Source organism: Heptranchias perlo, chromosome 9 (genome assembly GCF_035084215.1).
Source record: "Heptranchias perlo isolate sHepPer1 chromosome 9, sHepPer1.hap1, whole genome shotgun sequence".
Classification (NCBI taxonomy): Eukaryota; Metazoa; Chordata; class Chondrichthyes; order Hexanchiformes; family Hexanchidae; genus Heptranchias; species Heptranchias perlo.
The window spans coordinates 38714637-38739446 of NC_090333.1; the positions used below are offsets into that span (position 1 = coordinate 38714637).

The 24810-nt window shown below is 40.3% G+C and overlaps 1 protein-coding gene across 2 annotated transcripts in view; it reads left to right on the top strand.

Moving 5' to 3' along the window:
- Nucleotides 1–24810, top strand: part of faf1 (Fas (TNFRSF6) associated factor 1) — a 292563-nt gene that overhangs the window by 221986 nt on the left and 45767 nt on the right. For both annotated transcript variants that reach the window (XR_010963860.1, XM_067990236.1), the window contains exon 16: nt 23601–23681. Coding sequence is in view for 1 of the 2 variants with exons in the window: in XM_067990236.1 (XP_067846337.1) it covers nt 23601–23681 (81 nt within the window). In the remaining variant the exon portion in view is untranslated. The remainder of the gene's footprint in view (nt 1–23600; nt 23682–24810) is intronic.

Consider the following 24810-nt stretch of genomic DNA (forward strand, 5'->3'; position numbering starts at 1 on the left):
AAATTCATCATATTATGATCACTCTGCCCCAGAGGTTCCTTAACTATAAGATTACTAATTAACCCTGTCTCATCACACAATACTAGATCTAAAATAGGCTGTTCCCTAGTTCGTTTCTCGACATACTGTTCTAGAAAATTGTCTCAAATGCATTTCATGAATTGGTCCTCCAAACTACTTTTGCCAATTTGGTTTGCCCAGTCTATATGAAGATTAAAGTCCTCCACGATTATTGCATTACCCTTGTTACATGCTCCTCTAATTTCCTGATTTATATTCTGTCCAACACTATAACTGCCCTTAGAGGCAGAGACAGGTGAAATTATAATGGGGAATAAGGAAATGGCAGAGACATTAAACAAATATTTTGTATCAGTCTTCGCACTGGAAGACACAAAAAACATTCTGGAAATAATGGGGAACCATGGGACAGTGTTTTCTGCCTCTTGTTCGTTCTTAGCTTTTGGAACCCCTTGGTCCTGCTCTTTTAAACTTACCCTCGAAGTCTCTCCACCTGCCTTTCCTTTTAAAAACCTCCTCAAAATCCACATCTTTCCTCACCCCTATTTGAAGTGGCTTTGGATGTTTTTTCCATTAAAATGCTATAGATTTTAATATCAAATTATTGACCATATGACCCTATGGCAGAAAGAAAATTAAAATTCTGTTTGTATTCTAAAACGTCTAAAGAATGTTTATAGAATTTCATAAATGTGTCTGTTACATTCATTTATGCGTATATAGACACGTTTCCAGGCTATGATAAACTATTGCTGCTTGGTAATTTTGTCAACCTATGCCTCAGGAGTTTGGAGATATTTGCTCACTTCTATAATCAAATTGAAGTGTTTTGATCCTCTAATATAATCTATGTTTATGTACTATTTAGTAAGCTACAGCTATTGCAACTTATGCCTTAAGTTCCAGCGTTTAAATTTCTGGATGCCTTACTAGATAAATGGCAACAATTTAGGGTAATGATACAGTGCCAAGGGAATTGATGTTTTTCAATCACTTTTATATTGTGATTTTATTTAATTCTTAGCATAAGTATTTGATTTCTCTCGGGTAGTTTCTAGAATTTTATTTTGATGTCCAGTTAAAAGATCACCTAGGCCGATCCGGTAAACTTTCCGAAGTGCGAGTTTAATATGTATTTGTGATGGGGAGAAAGCACCTCAGTTACGTTTCCATTCAATATTCTGCGAATGTGATATAATAGTTTCTATAGTTTACAATTTTTAAAATTTTCAGGTGGTCAGTGCATTCCATTCAAAATATATGGAAAACTCCTATGTCAATTGATTTCCATGAGAAAAGCAATCATAAGTGTTCACATTTACCTGCAATACCTGTTACACCTGTAGGTGGTGCTGTGTTAGACCTGTATGTTGTTAAATGTCACGTAATGGTTAGATATCAAAAACATTAGCTCCCACTTTATAATGGTAAAGCAAGGCAGCATGAGTCTCCACAATAAAGCCTTGTTTCCTTATGGCCGCAGGAACATTTTGGTCATCTGGACTGTGAAATCCTGGATGCTTCGTTGCCTTTCAGTGCTATGGTAAGGGGGGACATTTCAGAAATACTTGAAAAGATCATGGCTGGTGGGGGACAGCAGCCAGTCATTGTGGTCTATGCGAGAGCCAATGATATAGGAAAGACCTGAAGTCCTGCAAAGGGAGTTTAGATTAGGAAGCAGTCTTAGGAGCAGACTTCAAGGGTGGTAATCTCCAGATTAGACCTCCAGCACATGCTAGAATAGGGATGGATAGGAAGATTGGGGAGCTTAACACATGGCTAAAGGGTAGTGTCAGGACGAGGGTTTCCATTTTATGGGGCATTGGCACCAGTCCTGTTGAAGATGGGAGCTATTCCACAAGGATGGGCTACATCTGAACAAGAAGGGAGCTAATGAACTGGCAAATGGATAAATAGGAAAGTGAAAAGTCATATAAACTATGAAGGATGGGAGCAGGGAAAATAAAATCAATCAGAAAGAACAAATAGAGAAGATAGAAAAAGATGAGGTGAATATACAAATAAAAACAAATTTATCAAAAAGGATAGCATGCAGAAGTAATGAAGGGAATAGAGGAAGAATATCAAATCAACCCGTTTAAGCAGGGAAAAGACTAAGATAAAGGAATGAGGTGCTAATGTGCAGATATTGCAATGCTCAGAGTGTGGGAAATAAACTGGGGGAATTAGAAGCAATTATGTGATGGGAAGACATAGATGTAATAGCACTTGGCTGCAAACTGGGCAAGAGTAGAAAATAAATATATCTGGTAATATTTTTAGGAGGGACAGAATAGGTAAGAAAGGAGGAGCAGTGGCAATGTTAGTAAAGGAGAGAATAAATGTTGTAGAAAGGACTGATGCATGCAAGAAGCAGAGTCAATATGGCTAGAGATCATAGATAAAGAAGGATTGTTACATTAGTGGGATTGTATTACAGACCCCTTAATTGTGGGAGACAAATGGAAGAGGAGCAATAAAATTATTATTATAGGAGATTTTAATTACCCACTCTAATTGGGACAGGGAGGAAATAAATGGAGGAAAATTAACAGAATTCCTAAAATCTACACCGAACTCCTTCCTCTAGAAGTATTGTTCAAATGCCTACAAGGGGAGAGGCATTGCTCGATCCAGCTATGAGTAATGAAATTGATCAGATAGATGAGTTAAATGTGAGTGGGTACCTCAGTAGTGATAATATGACAAAAGCAAAATACTGTGGATGCTGGAAATCTGAAATAAAAACAGAAAATGCTGGAAACACTCAGCAAGTTAAGCAACATCTGTAGGTTCTGATGAAAGGTCATCGACCTGAAAAACTCCTTCTCTGACCTGTCCTCTTCAGGGTGCTCTGTCTTTTGAGAAGGACCTAAGGGAAAGAGAAAAAGGAGAAGTTAGGGTGGCATTAGAAGGCTGCATAGTTGCAGGAGACATGCATCACAGTGTCATTTCATGTAGTCAAGCTGGCTGTGCATTTTTCTAGTGCTTAATGAAGAGGTACAAGTAATTGTCAGAGACCCTGTTCAGTGAAGCCCCAAGCCTCAAAATCCCTGATGCGCATGGCTCTGGCAAGCTCACAAATTTCTATGGCTTGGTGCTCGATCTTAATTCTCTCATGATTATTGTGCGCTGTTTTGTCCTACAGAAAGATATGATGAGAGTAATGTGTGGGGCTTTGTGCTGATAGTGCTGAAAAGGAGAAGAATCAGGACGAGGAGGTGTTGAATGGAAAGCAGGTGTGTGACGTGAGGAAGGAGTTCTGAGAGAAGTTGCTGATTCTGCAAAGGTCAGCAAGTGAGAGGAGAATGGTGCTCGTGGTTGGAGTGAAGGGAGCAAGGAAGAGGTGAATATGTTTGTAATGAGAATGTGAGGTATGTGGTGTGGGGAGTGAAGGAAGTGATCGAGGGAAGGGAATTGTTTAGACTGTTGGCGGGGGGAAGGACTGCTATTATGTGTTGTAGAGAGAGAGGGTTAAATGAAGAGTAATGCTCACTCTTGCTACGTTAGTGAGGTCACTGAAGCGTTTCCTGCACAGTATCTGGGGGTGACGCTCTTGGAGCTGAATTCTCTCTCTCCATGCCTGGTGGACAACGTGTTTGACAACCCTCCTGGCACTGGTGGGTATCAAGAGTTCCCTCTTGCCCTTACCTCTTCACAAGCATCTCCAGGGAGGAGTCTTTTGAGAACCTTGGCACCTGCCTCCTACTCATTTCTGAGAAGATTCTTTGGAAACAAAAGAAGCCACAAGGGATTGTGACCTCATTTTAACAGGTGCATTGCCGCTTGATGGTGAGATTATACTGAGGTCCAGGAATTAAAATACTCTATCTGTTTTTGGCTACAGCGGGTGAGTATTAAACTGAAAGGATAACTTACCTGCCAAAAACTGATCCCAAGCTAAAATCGAAGCCTTGGTTTTTAGTAGTTTCATATGATCCATTTTGTTCCAAATGATGGTGTTTTTATTTCAATAGTAGAAGTATCTTACTTGGTCCACGTTCTTACAATCTTTGACAAAAGAAACAAGATACAAATTCCAGTTTCAGACATTTTGTTGAATAGCAGGAACTGTCAGAAAACCACAGACGATTACAGAATAGATCGCATTTGTAAAAGGAGACAGTATATGTTTAATGTCAATATAAGAGTCTCACAGATCAGTCTGAAATATGTGAGTGTACTATCAATGAAAGCATAAGTAAACAAAGGAAACATACAATTGCTTTTTAACCTTTTAAGAAAAAAGTTAAGTCAACAAACTGGTTTATACACCAAAGAATGTAGCCAAGCTGTTTCATTTCTATCCACTTTAGTTTATGAACTTAAAAAGTCTAAGTTTTGCCAGTTTGAATCTTCAGTTTTCTCTACGAAATATGATTAAGATGACAATATAACACCATAGTCTTATAAATTATCAGAAGTTAAATTTACAAAGCATATCCTCAAATCACTTCGTCACATTTTCTGTAGAGTCAATTGTAATGTTATTGAACAAGTTATTGACTTGATATTACTATGGAGGAGTGGTTTTGGTCACAGAGTAAATTTATACTGAATTTTGAAATGCACAAGTATAGCTAACAAAAGAAAATTAAGAGCTCAATTTTAATAAATACAAAAAGAACAACCATTAAAATCAATGATTTTTGCTGGGGTTTGTGTTTCCCTAATAACACAGAAATGCTACGTTAGCAGTCAGGTCAAGCAAATGGAAATTTCTCAAATTTGAGTTTGTGTAGGAGTATGTCACACTGGAAAGCTTTGTTCCAAGACGTTGGCTCTTAACTTGCCAGATGATTGATACCTTAGTGTTGCATGACAGACCACAAAATGTTTGAATTTGTCACATACGAAGCTAATGAGTAGATACACATAGTTAACCACAAGTATTAGAACTTAGCACACCTGTCTTTTGCTGTCTGACTCTATTGCCTGAGGATTAGACTGTTCTATGGATTACAGTAACTCTTTCTGACAAGTTTACTGGGTGGGGTTCATTTTAATGACAGCAGTATTTGATAATATCTCCACAGTGCATTCTTTTATTTCAGCTGTCAAAGTGTATTAATGTAAAAATGGTCACTGTTGCACAACTGACAGCACTTGTTGAAATTGCGTTTCACCAGCAGTATACCTTACAAACTTATTGAGCTTTTGTAAGCCAGTCTTTTTAATTTAGCAGATAAATAAAAGTATGAGCACTCATTAAAAACAATTTTTAAGCCATCATTCCCCCCCCCCCCCCACCACCACAGCTGCCATTCCACTTTCAAACTATTATTTTCCAACTAGGATTGAAAAACTGTTTGAGCACTGAATTTATGGGGGCAATTTTCACTTGGAAAAATGGGCGTTAACGGGGTCGATAACCTCACTGGCCCATTAGCCACGCCGATCGGCCCACTGCAATTTTCACAGTGCTTAACGCTGGGCAGCCGAAGCACCTACCTGAAACAAGCGGTAGGCCTCTTTCCCGTGCAAATCGGGGTCCTAATAATGTAGTCAGGGCCCCTATTTCAATTTTAAGGGACACATGGGCGGACGGTGAGACGCGCACTCTCCGCCTATGTGTACTGGCATTCCAATCAGGAAGGTTTTTAAAAAATGATTTTTTTTGTGGAGCTGGTAGGAACAGGAGGGATCCTCCTAGTTCCACAAAAATCCTAAAGATTGCTGCCGGCCCAGACTCACCCCAGCTCAACGTTGCCTCGCCTCCTACCATGGGCCTCTGCCGGCATCCGAGCTGCCCTCAGGTTTGCCCGTCTGGCGTCCACAGCTCACTTGTCACATTCAAATGTGGCCGGAGCCTCAAAATCACGGCTGCCTCTTCACCCCCGGAACAGTTGGCTGGTCTGCATGCTCCACCTGTCGGCCACTCAAAAATCAAAATTGACCACATGGTGTCCATCAGTACCAACACCTATCAGAAAGATTGATTTGTACTTTGTGTTCCTTTTCTGAGATTGAGGACTCCATTACGCTACACTCAGCGTTTTGAACCCACAGTACACTCATCTGCGTTTTGTGTCGAAAATCAATAGAGCTGCCGTCCCATTGAAACGGCCTTGCTATGCAGAACTGCCCATCTTTTACCACACAGTAAATGCATACACTGTTTATGCTCTCATCACACCAACCAACTATATATTGAATATTTCTAACGTTTTATATCTTGACTGCCCTATTTATCATATCCTTGCAAACATAGGAACAAGATTATGGCTGATCTGAACCTCAGTCCCATTTACCTGCCTTTGTTCCATAACCCTTGATACCCTTGCATAACAAAAATCTATCGATCTCAGTCTTAAAAGTTTCAATTGACCCAGAATCCACAGCCTTTTGAGGAGAGTGTTCAGATTTCTACTACCCTTTGTGTGAAGTGCTTTGTGATTTCACTCCTAAATGGCCTGGCTCTAATTTTAAGGTCATGCCCCCTTGTTCAAGATTCCCCCATCAGAGGAAATAGTTTCTCTTTACCTACCCTATTGAAACCTATTATAATTTTAAACACATCGATTAAATCACCCCTCAGTCTTCTATACTTAAAGGAATACAAGCCGAGTATATGCAACCTGTCCTCATAATTTAAGCCGTTAAGCCCCAGTATAATTCTGGTGAATCTGCACTGCACTACTCCAAGGCCAATATATCCTTCCTGAGGTGCAGTGCCCAGAACTAAGTGCTCCAGATGGGGTCTGACTGAAGCTCTGTGCAACTGAAGCATAATTTCTTCCTCATTGTATTCTAGCCCCCTTCAGATAAAGGCCAACATTCCATTATCCTTTTTGATTGCTTTTTGTACCTGTGTGCAACAGCTTTTAGTGATTTGTGTACATGGATGCCCAAATCTCTCTGCTCCTCCACATTTCCTAGTTTCTCACCATTTAGAAAATACTAGATTTGTCTTTCTTGGATCCAAAGTGGGTGACCTCGCACTTCTCTAAATTGAATTCTATTTGCCACAGTTTTGCCCACTCACTTAATCTGTATTTGACCATTTGTAACTTCCTGCTCCCATTTGTACTACTTATTGTGCCTCCCAACTTAATGTCATTTGCAAACTTGGATATACAACTCTCTATTCCTTCGACCAAGTCATTGATAAATATGTGAAAAGCTACGGCCCCAGAATAAATCCCTGGAGAACACTGCTTGTCACATCACGCGAATCAGAGTATGTACCCTTTGTGCCACTCTGTCTCCTAACTCCCAAACAATTTCCACCCCATGTTGCAATGTTACCTCCAATTCAGTGCACTTTCATTTTTGCTAATAATCTTTTGTGCAGACTGTATCAAATGCCATCTGGAAGTCCACATATATAACATCCATACACATTCCTTTATCCTCCATGTTAATGACTGCCTCAAAAAATAAATCAATTAGATTAGTCAGACATGAAACAAAAACAGAAAATGCTCAGCAAGTCAGGCAGCATCTGTGGAGAAAGAAACAGTTGAAGTTTCAGGTCGATGACCTTTCGACAGAACTGGAAGAAGTTGAAGATTAAACAGATTTTAAGCAAGTTCAGAGCCTGGCGAGGGTGGGCGGGGGGAAGGAAAGAACAAACGGGAAGGTCTCTGATAGGGTGGAGGGCAGGAGTGATTAAATGACAAAAGATATGAAGGTGCAAGGCAAGGAGGGTGGTAATGGGATAAGTAAGGAAACAAAAGATGGGTCTAGAGGAGCTGTAAATGGCAACAGCAGAACCATCACCAGCACCTGCTATCCGAAAAAATGGGAGCAGTGGTTATGATCTGAAGTTATTGAAATCAGTGTTGAGTCCGGAAGTTTGTAAAGTGCCTAATCGAAAGATGAGGTGCTGTTCCTCAAGCTATAGTTAAGCTTCATTGGAACAGTGTAAGAGGCCGAGGACAGAGAGGTCGGAGTGGGAGTGGGACGGGGAATTAAAATGGCAAGCGGCCAGCTGGTCAGGGTCACGCTTGCGGACTGAGCAGAGGTGTTAGCAAAGCAATCACCAATCTGCGTTTGGTCTCCCCATTGTAGAGGAGACCGCATTGCAAGCAGTGAATACAGTATACTAACTTGAAAGAAGTACAAGTAAATCGCTGTTTCACGTGGAAGGAGTGTTTGGGGCTCTGGACGGTGAGAAGGGAGGAGGTGAAAGGGCTGGTGTTGCATCTCCTACACTCGCATGGGAAGGTGCCGTGGGAAGGAGAGTGGGTGTTGGGGGTGATGGAAGAGTGGACCAGGGTGTTGCGGAGTGAATGGTCCCTTCAGAAGGCTGAAAGGGGAGGGGAAGATGACTTAGTTTTCACAAATCCAGGCTGACTCTCTCTTGATCAGCTCAAATTTGCCTAAGTGCTTAGTCACTCTTCCCTAATGACACATTCTAGTAATTTCCCCACAACTGACATTAGACTGACAATTCTGTAGTTACTCACCCTGGTCTCCTACCCTTCTTAAATAATGGAGTGACATTTGCAATTTTCCAATCCAACGCGCAATTCCCAAATCAAGAGAGCTTTGGAAGATTATGACCAACACATCTTCAATTTCCTTACCTACTCCTTTTAATACCCTGGGGTGGAAACTGGAGATTTGTCTATCTTATGTCTCATTATATTCTCAATTACCATTTTTTTTTTTGCCTGTATTAAATCTAATAAGTTCCCCCCCTTGATTTATTTTTAGTTTTCCTTGTACCACAGGCATTTTGTCCTCTCCCTCTACTGTGAGAACAGAAGCAAATTTAACAAGTCTGCCATTTCCTTATTATTGATTACAGTATCATTAGTATCTGTCTTTAATGGGCCCATATTTTCCTTAGCATTTATACCTTCTTTATGTTCCTGCAGTGTAAAGAAACCATTTGAAATTAAATAGCAAATTACAGATAAAGTGGAAAGATCTGTCAGTGCTTTGTTTGAGACCTGTGTGTTTTGTTTTAGCTATGGAAAACAATTATTTATGATACACAAATTAATTGAATTACAAGATTTTGAATTCTTTGCTAGCGATTACTACTGACAACATTATGGAGAAAATAAGCAGTGGTTGCAAATGTGTTACTAGCCAATAACATGCTTAAGGGATTCGGGTAATAACAATAAACCATAAGTGAGAAGTCTCAGCAGTTTACATAAGTTTATTTTTAAAACTATAAAATCATACTGTTTTAAAGAGCAAAAATACTTGGGTATATTCTACAAATTTAGGTGTCCAGTAATTTCATTTCTTCAAAATACCAATGTGGTTTCAAGCTCTGCTGAGTTGAAGCAGAACACTTGTCTTTCATGTAAGTCGTAGTGGTTATACTTTTATTTTGTCAATGCTCTGATTAGGAATACAAACATTTTATCTGCAGGGAAGGATAATGTTTGACAATAGTTTGATTGACTTTATAACGTTTCAGTTATTTGGTATATAGAGCACTTTAATCACCCCTGCTGGGATACCTGAACAGTTTGAACTTCAATAACTAGATGGATTTTATTTCATTTTGAATGGTTGCTTATTGCATCTACTTGGTGTAACAATGCATTGTTGATCAGATGATATTTCACTTTGGCTATTAAATGCTAACTTTTGATTGGCAATTAAGGTTTAGAATTTTTTTGATCTGTGAAGAGTTGCTTATTGGTGGCCTGGTAATTCTAGCAGTAGACACCAAATTGGGGGGGTATAGTAAATACTGAAGAAGACTGTGACAAAATACAAAAATACATTAATAAACTTGCAGAATGGGCATGTAATTGGCAAATTAATTTCATTTTAGATAAGTGAGGTGTTACATTTTAGTCGGAAGAATAAGGAGGCCACATACTGCTTGGAAAGTAAATGTCTAAATGGGTTTGAGGAGCAAAAAGATCTAGGAGTACAGATACACAAATCACTAAAAGTAGTGACACTGGTTAATAAGGCTATTTAAAAAAGCAAGCCAAACACTGGTTTCATTTCTAGAGGAATGGAATTGAAAAGCAGGGAAGTTATGTTCAAGTTGTATCGAAGCATGGTTAGACCACACTTGGCGTACTGTTCACATTTCTGGTCTCCATATTACAGTATAGAAAAGATATGGGGGCACTGGAGAAGGTACAAAAAAGATTCACAAGAATGATACCAGAACTGAGAGGATATACTTATCAGGAAAGGCTGAACAGGCTGGGGCTCTTTTCTCTAGAAAAGAGAAGGCTGACAAGTGACTTAATGGAGGTCTTTAAGATAATGAAAGGGTTTGATAGGTAGAGAAGATGTTTCCACTTGTGGGGGAGACCAAAACTATGGGCCATAAATATAAGGTAATCACCAATAAATCCAATAGGAAATTCAGGAGAAACTTCTTTACCCAAAGAGTGATAAGAATTTGGAACTGGCTACCACATGGAGTGGTTGAGGTGAATAGCATAAATGCATTTAAGGGGCAGCTAGATAAGCGTATGAGGGAGAAAGGAATAGAAGGATGTGCTGATAGAGTTAGATGAGGCTCATGTGGAGCATAAACACCAGCATAAACCAGTTAGGCCAAATGGCCTGTTTCTGTACTGTAGACTCGATGTAATATTATTCTAACCAAAGAATGTGAGCCTGAATTCGGCCCTAACTCTGCTACCCCTCATTAGTTAAGTTTTGTCATTCCTGAGCCCATGCCATTTGATGAACTGTTGTTACATACTTTGTGCAGCAAAAATGCTCTTCCAGTTTCTTCCATACTGTAGCTCTTCAAGCATCGTTCTTTGGCTGAAGTTGAGCAATGCCACTCTGTAATTGGTTTCTGGGCAGGAGTGACCTGGGATGAGTTGTCCTCAAATTTTTCCCTGCCTCCCCGCAGGAAAACATCTGTCCTCTCCTCAACAACTCTTCAGATGGCACTGCTGAGGTTGGGAACTCCCTGTGTAGGGAATCGCAATTACCCTACTCTCCTATTTAAAAATTGACGTGAAGAAAATCTGTTCACGACAAAAATGATAGGAAGCTTGGAATGAGTCATGACTACTTGGCTTATCAAATCCACTTCTTACACACGTAGCATCCAATCTACCCATTTATAGGCTACACCCCAAAAATGTAATCTCCTGAAGGAGACTAATGCATAACTTCTCCCCAACTCCAACGGAAATCAAAGGAAACTCCAGAATATATTGCCCATTCAAACATCTCACATTTCAACCCTGGCCTGTTGCTTTCTACTTATCATATGTTCCTAGTCCTAGTATCATATGAACTACAGTGTTCCGTGGAGTTTTTGATCACCTTTGCGTAAAGTTAACCCAATAACCTTTAATTACATTCTTAACAAGAAATGTATCCAACCCCATTCTGAAGGAATTAATTAGCGTTGCTTTAACTGTTTTACCTGGGAATCTGATCGTCTTTGATGCTGGTTAATTTTGTATTTGTGTCCTCTAGTTCACAGTTGAAGTTAGAGATCCTGCTTAGATAATTGTGGAAGCTCAAAAGTAAAATTCAGTGATTTTTTTTCAAATGGATTAGAAGTGTAATTGTAATATGGCTTAATAATATGACAACCTGTCCTTACCTTTATTTTGAGATACAAAAGTGGTAGTTTGAGCCTCAGAGGCTTGAATGACTGACTAGTTCAGTGTAATTACTGTGATTCATGGGAAGTTTGTTTTACACAAGATGAATGGAGTTGATCTTAAATAGTTTTGACTTGCCACTGCACTTGATTGAAAAATATGGGTTTCATGCATTGTGAGTTACAGTAAGCTATCAATCATATGTCACTGGCTTGGGTGAAACATTTACGAAAATTAATGTGTGTAGTTTATATTCATGACAGGTGATTAAAATTGCAATTTGCATATCTAAATTGCTTCATAATCTCAGTTTGCAAACTTCTGGTACTACTGTATGTCATTTTAATGGAAATAACTTGTCATAAAGAATTACCTCTTCACATAACTAAATGAAAATGTTTGTGACAACTCTCATTTCAAAAAAAAATTTTGAAATTATCTGGTCATTTTAAAAACCTTTATCTTAGCTGTTTTGGAAACAAGGATGCTTTAATCAAGAAAATACTTCAAAATATTTCCATAAGTGCCAGAATATGAATTCAAGGTTAGATTATAAATCTTGAAAGCTGTCATGTTTTGGGATTTTTGATCATGTTCACTTCATGGAAAGGATTTTGGAAAAGAGTTTAAATCAGTTTTAAAGCAAAGTACATTGACACAAATTTTAAGAAGCACCAAGATGAAAGTTAGTTGAAATACTGAAGAGCTGGGCATTAAAGTTGTTTTCCCCAAAGATTGAAAATAATAAGCAATTAATTTGCTCGTCTTGGTTATAGATATAAACACCTCACACCCATTGTGTTGGGAAGTTCCTGATCCCAGTCATCCAGCAGGGTTGCCTGGCATAGACCCAGCCCTGTGGTTATTAACACAGGGAGATAAAAATAACAGAAATGCACACTGATATTCAGGTTTTTAAACGGAAAGATGCTAGGGTAGGTTTTCACTTCAGAAGATTAAGGGTGCAGGAGGATAGTTAGAAGTTATGTAGTTTAAGTCAAGCACTGACCCACTGATGCGGGGAAGTGTATAATTTTCATTATTTTGTATCATTAAACAAGGACAAACTGTACAGATTGATTCTGATCATAACTTGCTTTGTATGTTCACTTGCTATCTGAGAAATAAAGCAACTTACAATTCATATCTGGCCTCGTCTTACCATTTTCTCAGTCTGTCTTTGAAAGATTGGATAGACACATGTGGGCACCTGCAAAAGATATAACATCCAGTTCAGATCACAAGGAACATAGGAACAGGAGTAGGCCATTCAGCCCCTCGAGCCTGTTCCGCCATTCAATGAGATCATGGCTGATCTGTATCCTAACTCCATCCACCTATACGACGGCGACTTGGCTTTGAATCCCTTAATACCCTTAGCTAGCAGAAATCTATCGATCTCAGATTTAAAATTGTTAATTGAGCTAGCATCTACTGCTTTTTGTGGGAGAGTGTTCGACACTTTTACCACCCTTTGCATGAAGTGTTTCCAAACTTCTTTCCTGAATGGTCCGTCTCTGTTATGTCCCCTTGTCCTAGACTCCCCCGCCAGTGGTAAAAATTTCTCTCTATCCACCCTATCAATTCCTGTCAAAATCCTAAGAACCTCAATCAAATCACACCTTAACCTTCTGTAGTCCAGAGAATACAAGCCTAGTTTATGTAATCTCTCCTCATAATCTAACCCTTTGATCCCTTGTAACATTCTAGTGAATCTGTGCTGCACTCCTTCCAAGGCTAATATCTGCTTTCTAAGATGCACTGCCCAGAACTGTACACAATTGCTGTCGTATAGTTAGATCCTGTGCAGTACGGGCACACTGCTAAATGAAAGATGCTCAGACTGCTTACGGGAGTGACCAGCACCGCTGTACCCAACTTCAACAGAAGTTAAGTTGTTAAAGGAAATTTAAGTACGACCAATTACCACCCCAGTATTATTAAATAATTGACTTTTGGTGACCAATTTTAAAATTCAGTCAAATGAAATGTTGCTAGTGTAACCAATAGTTGGTGAAACTGAAATGATAGAGATAGATAATGGTTGGATTGAAGGCACAATGCTAAGTGGGCAAGAATAAATGACTATGGACTGGGATTATATATGCATCTCTTGTGAAAATTATATCCTGTACATAGTGTCTAACATTATCGTGGTGTAGATATTATCCCAAAATCATGGGTGTATTGGAGCTTGTTACTATTTCATATCTTTGTACACCCCTAATTATTTTCATAAATATCTGCTGGTCACAACTGTGACACAAATCCAGATGATACTGGCATAAGACACTTGCAATTAATGCAAAATACATCCAAGTACAGTGTAGAGCTTCATCTAATCTGTCCCACCAATAGAAAAGCATGTTAAGATTCAGGCTTTCTCCCAAATTTTTTTGTTTTGTGTTCATGGTACAAAACAAAATGCAAGTCTCCTATGAACAAAAACTTGTATTTTTATGTATGTTATGAGTAAGATAACATGCTATAGGACAAACAGTTACCCCTGAACAATGATTTCATGTGCCAGAAATTATCTGGGATGCCTACTTTCTGTTATTTTCACCATGTCAGACCATAATGTTCAGGCAAAACTAATAGATTTATATACAAGTAAGATAATACACAATAGCTTTAAGACACAACAAGAAATTTTCAGTACAGTACTTACAGCAATAAGGTTAAAATCAGTCCACAAGAGATTAACACATCCACTTCTGAACATGTTGCTTGCACTGCAAGACTTGACTGAAAGTCTTTTGTTGACCTCCAATTGCAATGTCACACTTGAGGGACACAATTTCTTTGTTGACCTCACCAAGTTTAACTTCACTAACTTTAGCTCATTTTGTTTATCAGTCAGGGCAGTGTTTTTAATAAAGGAAAGGACTTGCACTTATAAAATGCCATTCATGACCTCAAGACGTCCGAAAGCACTTTGCTGCCATTGAAGTATTTTTGAAATGTAGTCACTGTTGTATTGTAGGAAAACACGGCAGCCAATTTGTGCACAGCAGAGTCCCACAACCAGCGTTTTATTGGTGTTGGTTGAGGGATAATATTGGCCGGAACTGCTCTCCTTTTCTTCAAATAGTCCATGGGATTTTTTTTATGTCCACCTGAGAGGGTAGACAGGGCCTCTGTTTAATGGCTCATCCAAAAGATAGCATCTCCAATAGTGCATCATTCCCTCAGCACTGCACTGAGTTGTCAGCCTGGATTATGTGCTCAAATCTCTAGAGTGGGGCTTGAACCCTTGACCTTTTGACGCTGGGATGAGAGTGCTACCACTGAGCTAAGGCTGACACATATACCAAAAGGAGTATTTCATTTTGCAAGTATTAACATTGATACATAGTCTTCCTCCCAAGCACCTCCTTTGATGTGTCCGCCATCAGAGATTAGAAATGTGTCTGTTTCCCCAGTCTGCAACAACAACTTGCATTTATATAGTGCATTTTACATGGAAAATCATCCCAATTGTTTCAGAGATGTGATCAGACAAAATTGGGTGCCAAGATAAAGGAGGAGATATTAAGTGAGGTGACCATATGCTTGGTCAAAGAGGTGGGTTTTAAGGAGGGCTTTAAAGGAGGTGAGGGAGGGAATTACTGAAAATGAGTACTGGATAGCTGAAGGCACGTCCACCAATAGTGAGGTAAAGGGAGGAGGGATGCACAAAAAGCCATAGTCAGAGTAACATAACATATGGTGGGGGAGAGGGTGTTGTAAGGCTGGAGGAGGTTACAGAGATTTGGAGGAGCAAGGCCATGAAGGGATTTAAACACGAGGATGAGAATTTTAAATTTGAGGTGTTGGGGACTGGGAGCCAACACAGGTCAGCAAGGACAACGATGACTGGGGAGTGGGATATGTTGCAGGATAGGATATTGGCAGCAGAGCTGAAGTTTATGGGGAGTGAAGAATGGGAGGCTAGCCAGGAAAGCAGTGGAACAGTTGACACTGAAAGTGACAAAGACATCAATGAGGGTTTCAACGGCAGACGGACTGAGATAGGGTCAGAAGCGAGTGATGTTACAGAAGTGGAAGCAGGCAGTCTTTGATGGAGAGGATATGGGGTCAGGATGGAACAGAATGCCGAGATTGCATTCGGTCTGCTTTAGCCTGAGACTGTGGCTGGAGTGGGGGATGGAGTCAATGGCAAGGATTTGTGGCACAGGTTGAAGACAGTGACTTTGGTCTTCCCAATGTTCAGCTGGAGGAAATTACATCTCATCCAAGACTCAATGTGAGACATTTGACAGTGCAGTGGCTGTGGAGGAGCTGTGAGCTGGTGGAAAGGTAGATCTGGGTGTTGTCAGCATTGATGTGAAAGCTCACTCCATGTATACAGATGATGTTGCCATGGGTCAGCATGTAGACAAGGAAAGAAATGGGGCCAAGGATGGATCTTTGTGGAAATCTTGTAATGGTCTGGGGTAGGAAGAGAAGCCATTGGTAGAAATGCTCCAGCTATGATCATAGAGATGAGAGCGGAATCTAGTGAGGACAATCCCACCGAGTTGGAAGCAGTGAAGAGGACGGAGTGGTCAACTGTGTCAAAAGCTGCAGAGAAGTAGTGAAGGGATAATGCACCACGGTCACAAGCAAGACAATATCATTCATTACTTTGGCTAGAGCCGTTCATAAATTATGCAGAATTCAGTTATTCAGTTTTTAATTTCAGTTCATGAGACACAGTCAATTCATTCGGAGTATTGTGTACCCTCACTAACTGGAACACCTATTTCTCAGAGTATTCCCCCTTTGCGTCCATTATGGAACAAACCAATTTTCATTTCTGTTGATTTCAATGGAAATCAGGTAGGTTCCATAACGGGTGAGTAATCCACGCGGCCAGTTTACGACCCAAGTGGTGATGATGAAAATAACCCCCTTGGAATATTGCACAGATTTCTGTCGAGAGAATGAGAGCGCCTCAACACAAGTTGTTGGTCCACATCTTCTAGCTGCAAATCAGAATCATTTTGGCAGGTAACCTGTCTTCTCAATAGGGGAAGTGGTGGTTGTTCTGAGGGAAGGGTGAAATAATTTAAAATCAGGGGTAAAATATACAAAAATAATGTTCTGTACACTTAAAAATAAAGCTAAATTGCATCATTAACCCACAAACTCACATTGAGTTATTGAGTAGCATGAAAAGTTACATTTTGAAACAGTGCTTTCACACAATGGCACGTCAAGCAACTTCTGTAATCTCTTGGCCAAGAGGTAGGTATTGTAAACCTATTAAGATTGCATTCCTGTAAAACACACAATCCCCATGAAAAGAAAATTAAAGCTGTTTACTTGGAAATGTGACAGCCTGTGCTATTTGCAAATATTGTTTACAAGGTTTGCTTTCAGCATAATTAAAAAGTATGTGCGTCAGGACTAAGTGATCTGACCAGCTAATATCTTTGTGATTTATAATGGATGTTAAAGCTTAGCTGTACCTCCACTGATGCTGACTTTTATTATTTTGCATCTTTTTATTTTGTTCTATCCTCTTCTAAGAACTGAAATTTTAGTTCATGGTATTTCTAGTTTAGGCCAGGAAAATGTTTTCTTTATTGCAGTTTACAAGTGTTTCTTATTTTAGTTTTCTATATCGAGGTTAGCCACTATTTTAATTTATGTATTAAGCTATTTCTTGATAACCTATTAGGCTTTTTTTTTAATGGAATTAAACTATAATTCCTGTTCATATGAAACCAGAAACTAATGGTAACATTTAGGCTCATTCTTACTCAGCACAGCCATGAAAAATGTCCTATGTCTTGTCTGTTTATGGTCTGCATTATGGCTTATTGGAGCTATACATTGAAAATTCCTGTTCCTATCCTTTTTTTTTCCTTTGCAGTTTGGATGAATTTTAAAATTGGCTGGGGTTAGTATAGACAAATTGTATTCTGTTTTCTGCAGTCTTTGACAGAAGGTTTTGTGATTTATGTAATTGTTTAAATTCCACTTTTGGCACTAAAATGTGAAAGCAATTTGTGCACCAGTATCTCTTGACTAAGCACTCATTTGTACACTTTGGTTACTTGTGGAAGATACGTATTAAATGAATGAAAAGAGGATGGAAAATTACATACTTAAGATGTATAATGAGATTAGTGAACAAGTTTCAATATGTTTAACTGTTGAAGTATACCTATTCCATTACAATGTAGCATGTCTGGTATTGCTTTAAACAGGAAAAGCAAATAATGTATTAATCTTTTAATGGTTAATTTTCTTAAGGAACAAAAGTTGATCTTACACAAAAGCTATTACAAAAAGCAGTGAGCTAAATGTCAGGTGATTTCTCAGTGCGGATAAATCACTTTAAAGGTTATAGAATGCTAAACTTTAGACTACATTTCTAATTCCTTCAACCTATATAAGCTGCAAATATCTTTAGAAACTAAATAACCAACAGTTGAAAAGGAGTTTTGCATTCAAACTTAGGAATATTATCATTAAGTGATGAAGTTATCATAAATGGTATCTTTTTTAAAAGTCATTTAGGTCAGAAATCGGCTGTTGAACATTTTCTCATTACTTTATTGGTCTGTAATGGTACTTAAAAATTGACATACAATAACTTGCATTTATGTAGCACCTTTAACATAGGAAAACATCCCAAGGTTCTTCACAGGAGCATAAGACAAAAATTAGTGATATTAGGACGGGTAACTAAAAGCTTAGTGCAAAAGGTAAGTTTTAAGGAGGGTCTTAAAGCAGCAGAGAGAGGTGGAGACATCAGATAAGCTGAGGCAGAGGTGGAGTCAGGCGATGTTATGGAGGTGGGAGTCGGCAGTTTTTGTGATGGAGAGGATATGGGGTTGGAAGCTCAGTTCGGGGTCAGAGAGGATGCCAAGGTTGCAAACAATCTGGTTTAGCCTGAGACAGTGGCCAGGGAGGGGGATGGAGTTTGTGGCAAGGGCCGAAGGCAATGGCTACCGTCTTCCCAATGCTTAATTGGAGGAAATTGCAGCTCTTTCAGGACTGACTGTCAGACAAACAGACTGACAACACAGAGGCTGTGGGCCGGTCAGGAGGTGGTGTTAAGGTAGAACTGGATATTATCGACAATGGACATGTGGTACCTGACGACATGTCTTCGGATGATGTCGCCGAGGGCCAGCTTGTAGATGTGATATAGGAGAGGGCCAAGGATAGATCCTTGAGAGACTCCGGAGGTAACGGTGCAGAGGCGAGAAGAGAAGCCATTGCTGGAGATTCTCTGGCTACAAATGGATAGGCAAGAGTGGAACTAGATGAGGGCAGTCCCACTCAGTTGGGTAACAGAGGAGAGGCGTTGGAGGAGGGGATGGTATGGTCAACCGTGCCAAAGGCTGCAGAGAAGTCGAGAAGAATGAGGGATAGTGCACCACAGTCACAGGATGTCATTAGTGATTTTGATTAGAGTCCTTTCAGTGCTATGGTAGGATGGAAACCGAGGTTAAAACAAGAAGTAGATGGAAAGATGAGCATGGATTTGGTAATAGTCGACTAGAGGTAACAAAGGCATGGATGAGTGTGTGTTTCGGCAGCAGATGGGCTGAGGCAACGGCAGAGCTAGGTGATGTAGCAAAGGTGGAAATAGGCAATCTTAGTGAAGGAGAGGATATGGTGTAGGAAGCTCAGCTTGGGATCAAATAGGACGCTGGTTCAACCTGATACCTTGACCAGGGAGGGCGATGGAATCTGGGACAAGTGTACGGAGTTGGTGGCTCATCCAAGACAGGATGTCTGGCAAATAGCCTGACAGCACAGAGACAGTGGCAGGGTTAAGAGAGGTAGAACTGGATATCATCAGCATGTCGTGAAAGATGACCCCATGTCTTCAGATGATGTCACCAAGGAACCAGCAAGTTGATGAGAAAGAGGAGGGGGCCATGAATAGATCCTTGGAGACTCCACGGAGTCCAACCCACCAGTAAAACATAGTGAGATTGGTTTCCGAGCCACTGGAGCTGCATTTAAAGGGGCACTCAGCTACAGGTAATTGAATCATAGGGTCAGTGTGCCATTGAGCTGCTTCGTTTGCGAGGAGAATTTCCAACTTCCAGATCGCTTATTTTTTTTTGCCTTACTTACCCTCCGTAAGCTCTATCAGCTTATCATGGGTGCTATTATTGCCAGTTTCATTTGGATGGAGGAATAGGAGCAGCAGCCTCAGCAACCAGCATGAGCAGCAGCTGGGCCTGTTTTTTTTATTTGTTCATGGGATGTGGGTGTCGCTGGCAAGGCCAGCATTTATTGCCCATCCCTAATTGCCCATGAGAAGGTGGTGGTGAGCCGCCGCCTTGAACTGCTGCAGTCGGTGTGGTGAAAGTTCTCCCACAGAACCCATAGAAGACAGCAGGTGAAGGGGGCTGCTCGTAGAGGGCAATACCCAGCACATAGGATGTACAAGCCAAGAGTCAGTTTCTTTGATCCATCTGGAACAGTGCATCAGGAGGCTGCCCTTCTCCAGGCAGGCAGTTGGAGACCTCTGCAGCCTCCTGCAACAGGACCCGCTGCCTGGTGGACCACAGAGCCATGCTTTGCTGTCAAAATCACCACAGCCTTTAAATTCTTTGCCGCTGGCTCCTTCCAATCTGCTACAGGGATATCTCTGATGTCCTGTTCGCCAGGGCTTACCAGTACATCAACTTCCCCATTGACCTCAACTGTCAACTGGAGAGAGCTCAGGGATTTGCGGTAATGGGTGGCTTCTTTCGTGTCTAGGACATCACTGATTGCACATGTTACCATCAGAGTACCAGAACACCAGCCAGCATCATTCGTGAATAGGAAAGGCACTCCAATAATGTCCAGCTAGTATCCGATCACAGAAACAGGATTGTGCAAGGTACCCAGGCAGCTGCTTTTATCCTGCGAAACTCAACCATCATCCAAATTCGACCCTTCTACCAACATGACAGGGTGGCTGCTGGAGGACAAGGGTTACCCCCTATGTACATTGACCCATGACACTCCTCTGCACCCCCACCACACCTGAGTAACACAAGTGTAATAAGAACATAAGAAATAGGAGCATGAGTTGGCCATACAGCCCCTCGAGCCTGCTCCACCATTCTATCAGATCATGGCTGATCTTCGACGTCAACTCCACTTTCCTGCCCGATCCCCATATTTCTTGATTCCCCTAGAGTCCAAAAATCTATCGATCTCAGCCTTGAATATACTCAACGACTGAGCAGCCACAGCCCTCTGGGGTAGAGAATTCCAAATATTCACAACCCTCTGAGTGAAGAAAGTTCTCCTCATCTCTGTTCTGAATGGCTGACCCCTTATCATGGGACCACCAGGATGATTATTGAGCACAACATAGGACTGCTGAAGCAGAGGTTCAGGTGTCTGGACAGGTCTGGGGACTCCCAACAATACGCCCCACAAAGAGTCAGCTGTATCACGGTGATGTGCTGCATCCTCATATACGGAGAGGCCTGCATTTGAAGTAGGCACAGCAGCGGCAGCAGTCCTCATTGGATGAGGAAAGCCGGGTAAAGTGAGGAAGCAGAAGGAGGAGAGCCACCTCAACACCTTGCAGCAAGAGATGTGAGGGATGAGTTAATTGCACAGCGATTCTGGTTTACCTGCTCATTCCCCTGCCCTGAAAACATACACAAAGCCCCTCTGCGTTAATGGTCTTTGTTGCATCCTTCATCACTCCCTTAATTCTGCATTAAAGAACTTTGAAACCATTCAGCTAACTTTTTTTTAATATATTATATATATATGACACATTGACAGTGCTGACTCAGAAGCTGCTATAAAACCACACTACAGGCCAAATGTGATTAAAGTGTTGAATTTAATTCCCAACACACTAATTGCCTTAAATTTAGTTCTCAAGTGTCAACCCATAGTACCTTTCTTATAAGAAGATTTCCTAAGTCTTCTACTACTAGGTCTCAGCAAATCTGGTGCAAGGCTGCTGTTGTTCATGTTGGTAACCTTGAGATACTCGTGGCCAGCAACTCATGGGTGCTCGAGCCTGAGAGGGCCTGGCTGCAAACTACTGCACCTCGGCTGCAGGTTTCAGGTTTCTATTTTTTAAAAGTTAAGAAAATTTTGAACCACTGCCCTAAAAGAGCAGAAATCAGGAGTTCCCTGGTTACTGCAGTTTGTGGTCTATGGTTCCACGTACACAAGTCCTATATTTACTCTTTTTCTGTTGAGAATGCTTGTACTAACCCTTCTGTGTACTGGAAATGGATGAGAAAAATATGATTGTTGCAAACCAGGGGACTAAAATAATTTTACTCCTTTGCATCCAATTAAAACATACATTAAAGCAATATAAGGGATCATGAACTTCCAGCTTCTTTAAGAGCATTGGACAAAAAAAATGAAGTGTTTACTTTTAAACTACCTTTTTAAATTAATTATAGTCAGTAAAAGGTGGGGTAATTTGTCTTCCAATGCAAATTCCTTTTCATGCTTGGCCGGAGCTACAATCCTCCAGTTCTATGAACAAAAGAAAAAGGACAACAGTCCATTTTGCAGTAGAACAAGGCCAAGAATGAGTCATGGAATTGTTTTCATTTGAAATTGTACTACCTTTGACTTGGCACCTGCACAGCAGATGACGACTGAACTTTATTGAATCAGTAATCATGCTCAGTATCTTCAGGATTGGGGAGAGCTTCATCCCTAAACCACTTTCTTTGCGGTTGGTCATCTCCCTCATGAGCTTAAGTGGATGTGGTAAATTGTAGATGGTCATGGGGGGAGCAGGATTGATGTACCCAAAAGGTCATCATCCGTATTTTACACTGTAATGGAAAACCACCATTTGTCAGATTGTTGCAGATAAGATGTGGAACACACAGTTACGTTTTAGTTGGAATGCTACCATACCATAAGAAACATTTACACTTCAAAAGAAATCTAAAATGTCTTTAATTTGCTTTTCACTGCCAACCATTTTGTTTTAATGGAATCCTGTAGGTTTTTTTTACAGTTTATCATTCCAGTGAACCATTAAGGCCATTAATTGAATCTACGACTGAGATAACACAACAATTTCATAGAATCATACAAAAATTACGGCACAGAAGGAGGCCATTCGGCCCATCGTGTCCACGCTGGCCGAAAATGAGCCACCCAGCCTAATCCCACTATCCAGCTCTTGGCCCGTAGCCTTGTAGGTTATGGCACTTCAGGTGCACATCCAGGTACTTTTTAAATGAGTTGAGGGTTTCTGCCTCTACCACCCTTTCAGGCAGTGAGTTCCAGACTCCTACCACCCGCTGAAAATATTTTTCCTCAGCTCCCCTCTAATCCTTCTACCAATTACTTTAAATCTATGCCCCCTGGTTATTGACCCCTCTGCTAAGGGAAATAGGTCCTTCCTAGTCCCTCTATCTAGGCCCCTCATAATTTTATATACCTCAATAAAATCACCCCTCCAAAGAGAACAACCCCAGCCTGTCCAATCTTTCCTCATAGCTAAAATTCTCCAGTCCTGGCAACATCCTCGTAAATCTCCTCTGTACCCTCTCCAGTGCAATTACATCCTTCCTGTAATGTGGTGACCAGAACTGTACACAGTACTGAAGCTGTGGCCTAGCTAGTGTTTTATACAGTTCCAGCATAATCTCCCTGCTCTTATATTCTATGCCTCGGCTATAAAGGAAAGCATTCCATATGCCGCCTTAACCACCTTATCTACCTGTCCTGCTGCCTTCAAGGATCTGTGGACATGTACTCCAAGGTCCCTCACTTCCTCTACACCTTTCAGTATCCTCCCATTTATTGTGTACTCCCTTGCCTTGTTTGCTGTCCCCAAATGCATTACCTCATACTTCTCCGGATTGAATTTGATTTGCCACTTTGCCAGAGAAAATCTGTGTTATTTTAGTCATGTCAATTAGTGGTGGATCTGCTACAATATATTACGTTGTCTTTGTTCCTCAATATTTCTAATCATTTAATACTTTCTGACAGCAAACAGAGATTAACTGGTCAAAAATCTCAGTACCGGGCAGGCCCATAGTACCAAATAATGCATTTTAGCAAAGTAGGCCTTTGGTTACCAACTAATTTTGTTGAACTTGTTACTTTTATAAGGATGAACGTGAAGCAAGAGAAAGGGTGAAACGAGAACAAGATGAGGCGTACAGAGTTTCTCTAGAAGCAGATCGAGCTAAGGTTTGTTCACGCCTGTTCATTATCCATTTTAATGGTATCTGATTGGATTATATTTCAACTGGATATAAGATCTTCAAATTAAAAATTTTAAATGATGTCAAATTGACCTCCATGGTGGAGCAATCTTAATTCCACTAGGAGAGATGTAGCTCAATATTTCTAGTAGCAGACCATCAGACTTTCAGACAGAGTGCTCAGATACAATTTTTTACAAAATTGCTTCTTTTTAGACTGATTTCACATTTGTCAGCATATGCTTTGAAACATTTTATTGAAAAATACATTAACTAAAAATAAACACCATATTTCTTTTTAAAAGACTGCTCTGATATTTTCAGAATTTTCCATTTTAATGGTTTTTCTACCTCAGTTTTTACTGGTTGCAGAAACAGATATGAAGAGTGATCTTGAATCAAAAAATTTGAAATGTTCCAATTTTGTTCATTATTTAAATCCAAACAGAAAAACACCTTCATTTTGATCCTAGTTTAACTGATTACTGTGGGTTTTGGGACAAGCATTTTAATGTTTGTGCATTGAGCATATGGCTTAAGTGATTTAGTGTTCTTGATCCAAGAATGTGTTGAAATCTTTGCAGCTTTAGTCAGTTATTGTTTATTTCACAATTCAATCAAAGCAGCGAATGGTGCAGCAACTTAGATTTATTGTGTTCCAATTACTGAAGAAGATATTACAGAGGAATATTAAAAAGACTTCAGGGTCATGAACCCTTAAACTACTGGCAGGTTCAGCCATATTCCAGTCTTCCTGGGCTAACACTGAAATAAACCCAAATATTGCAGTAATAAAGCTACTTGGATCTTAACTTCTGTTATTAACCCTGTACAATGACAACACTTGAACCCCTGTGTCCTCTCTAGCTACCACACTATCTCCAACCTCCCTTTCCTCTCAGGTTCTGGAAAGCAGCATCTCCATTCCACTCTATGCCCACCTCTCTCTTCACTCCCTGTATGAATCCCTTTAATCTGGCTTCCATCCTTTCCACTGTACTCAGACTGCCTTGATCAAAGGGATTCTGTGTGACTGTGACCATGATATGTTATCCCTTCTTGATGCCCCTGTGTGCCCTATTCTAACTTTAAAAATAGTTTACTTATTTGTTTTC